The sequence below is a fragment of the Pterocles gutturalis genome, unplaced genomic scaffold (genome assembly GCF_000699245.1).
Source record: "Pterocles gutturalis isolate BGI_N339 unplaced genomic scaffold, ASM69924v1 scaffold23585, whole genome shotgun sequence".
NCBI lineage: Eukaryota > Metazoa > Chordata > Aves > Pterocliformes > Pteroclidae > Pterocles > Pterocles gutturalis.
Window position 1 is genome coordinate 1 of NW_010141456.1, and position 3,051 is coordinate 3,051.

Consider the following 3,051-nt stretch of genomic DNA (forward strand, 5'->3'; position numbering starts at 1 on the left):
ACCACGTCCCGCTCCCGGAAAGGGACCCGACAGCTCCCCAGGAGGCTGATCGCAGCGCATAGACACACAGGGACAAGTAGAACGAGGGTTTTTTTTTTGTTTTTTTTTTTTGTTTGTTTGTTTTTTTTAATAGAGGTATATATAAACACAACAGCATTTACAAAAGTCCCATTTTAGAAATGTGATTATACTTTACAAGACGTGGTCATTCAAAGCATTCTGTAGAGTTGGTGTTGACCAGACACTTCCAGCCAGACATCACCCTGCACCCCCTTTCCCATTCAAGCAGTAGAAAGCGGCTGTTTCAAGAGCAATACACGTCTGCATGTGTTTCCACAGCATTTGGTCCCAATTCTGCAAGGAAACTCCAGACCTTCACCATTCCAGTTTACACAACAGTCAAATTGCTGATGCAGTATTTCTCTGTAAAACTCACTATACCAAATTTGGAATAAAAAGACTCTTGAATGCGTAAACATAAAACTCTTTACAGTTGAAATTTTGAGGCAAATAAGAATTTCACTATTCAAACTCCTGTATATAAAAAGTTTATTAGCTTGCACTTTCTACAGAATCTTTCACAAGGCTTTACAAGTCACCTTTTCAGTGAAGAAAGGTTATTACTACTTTGCACAGCCATGCTCTCCTGGGACCCAGGCTTTCCAAGCAATTAGAACAGATGGCTGCCAGTATGTAACCATGTTTTGGATCACTGCAGGTTCATTATCCTGCCAAATTATATGTTTCCTTGCTAAACTTAGTGATAAATATGTTCCATGATTTGGATGGGTGATGGAGAATACTGAGGAAAAAAAGGAAGATGAAAACTTATTGCTTAATATTCCACACCAGTGAAGATATAGCTGATGTTTCCTTACACCATAATTCCCAAAGTTCTGTGTAATGATTTTGAAAGAGTTCTCTTACCAACTCTCTTCTCTTCCCTTCAAAGTAACATACCCTCCCTAAACTATATCATATACCCCTCACTTTATGCACATTCACAAAGACAGTGGAGTAAAGCAGCAATTTTTAGTCTGAAAACTCATAAACAGACAAAGTCCTTTTCAGGACATTGTTTCACCCTTTAGAAATTAAAAGCTCCTCAACTGCCATCAGTCATCAGAATTTTACAGTTTTCTTGGGGGCAGGAAGGCAAAAGGTTTGCTTTTAATTGTAAGCTCCAAAAAACTCTCAATTATTGAATCTGGTTCCTGTTACTAAGGGGAACCATGTCATTTTCATCCTTTCATTCATTGCTGATTTTCACTTGTGTCAGTTCTCTTGTGTGCCTCTCCCAGAGTGCTTCAGAGGCTGTTCCAAGGCCTTACGCCCTGGCTGTTCTGAACCTTCTTCTATCCCCAGCCACATCAAATTACAATAAAATAAATTTTAATTTATAATACAAAAATTATTATTGTCATTTTTTTAAACCTTCCCAGGAAGCAGTCCAGCAGAGTTACTTTTTCACCAAATGTCAATTGTTGTCCTTCATCCATTGCTCAACCCATTGCATAATCTGATCCAAATTTCTCTCCAGGTCTTCTGGAGTGTTGCTGGGTAACTGATGTACAATTTCCTCTCTATATGACAACATAGCTTCCTCATAAAGTGTCTGAAAAATTTCACACTGAATGTTGTCTTGCAGCTTCTTCCCTTTGTAGCCCCTAGAAAACAAGAACAATACCAAGACAAAGTCTTAAGTATGCAAGGAACTATAAAGTATTTTAGAGAAAATCAGTCATTTATACCTTAGAAAAATCTCTGATGAAGTCACGCAACAGTACTTTACCCCTTATTTACTCCAGTGGCATACCTGCTTTCAAGTCTGTCATACAGAACTGAATTTTCTGTACGAAGTACAAATACTATATGAAACCACCGTTCAGGGAAAAAATCACAGCCATGATAATCAACAATAACTCCACCCTCACTCATTTTATCTTCTAATTCATCAATTACCTACAAAAGAAACAAAGATAGGCAAGTTTATCTGGAATTACAGAAAGTCAAATGAAAAAATAGTTGGTTTTGAAGTTGGAATTACCCTGTCTTCATCCAAAATTGGACAATCATATTCCTCATCAAAACCTTCATACAGTTCTCCTGCAGCAAAAATAATTTGTGGAAGTTTGTGAAGTAACAGCAATTACTAAAATAATTTCTATTGTATGTATGTTTAAGAAGGATGCAAACAAAAGAGAGTGTTCAGAGCAAGGGCCACTTTGTTTAGAAATCCATATAAGCCTAAGTTTTTTATTTATTACTGTCCTAGTTGCAGCTGAGACAGTCTCACACTAGCTACTGTGAAGAACATTAGCTCTGTCTCAGCTGTAACCAGGACTATTACTTGAGACAAAATATGCTTCAGTTATATAAATGCTTTTTTCATTCATGCCACCAAAAATATTACTGTTAAAGTGAATTCACTGCCTTTTCATTTAACGTAGAATACATGCACCAGAAGCACATTGTTACACAAAGCAAAAATACCTAAAGTACTCTGAGGGACTCCTTTGTTCATATGGCCTACCTTCTTTTGCCATGTCACCCACGTTAATATAGGTCATCCCAGCTCGTGATGCAAGTTCTTTTCCAAGTGTGGTTTTCCCAACGCCTGGAGTACCTGAAAACAAAAGCCCATATAAAACTGTAAGAGAACAGCATGCAAGACCTCTTCACCTAACCTTCTAAGAAGTCAAAAGAGAAACTTTTGTCAGGCAATGTTAGCAAGTTCATACAAGGAAAATGAGGCAAAAACTTGCATGACAAAGAAAAACAAATAAGAACAACGTCTAGAGATAAAAACAAACAAACCAAAACAAACAAAAAAACCCCCTAAAAAACTAGGAACAAACCCCTCACTTTGCGCAGAAGTGTTATTCTAACCGGGAGGATGCAAAACTAAACCCGGCTTCATTTAAGAGTCCTAACTAATACGGAAAAGCCCCAAGTTTGTATGCAGAACAGCCCAGCACCGCCTCCGCAGGGACCCCACACCTCAAACCACCCCGGGCTGTCAGCAGGGCTGAGGCTTCCCCCGCAGGCCCG

The 3,051-nt window shown here is 38.5% G+C and overlaps 1 protein-coding gene across 1 annotated transcript; it reads right to left on the bottom strand.

The window, feature by feature from the left end:
- Nucleotides 1-1,477: 1,477 nt before the first annotated feature.
- On the bottom strand, nt 1,478-2,650 carry AK6 (adenylate kinase 6; the record flags this gene model as incomplete). The annotated part of the gene is made up of 4 exons (XM_010084040.1): nt 1,478-1,667; nt 1,817-1,962; nt 2,048-2,106; nt 2,534-2,650. Coding segments are annotated over 4 exons (512 nt in total), but the record flags the coding sequence as incomplete, so codon positions are not given.
- Between the last annotated feature and the right edge of the window lie 401 nt (nt 2,651-3,051).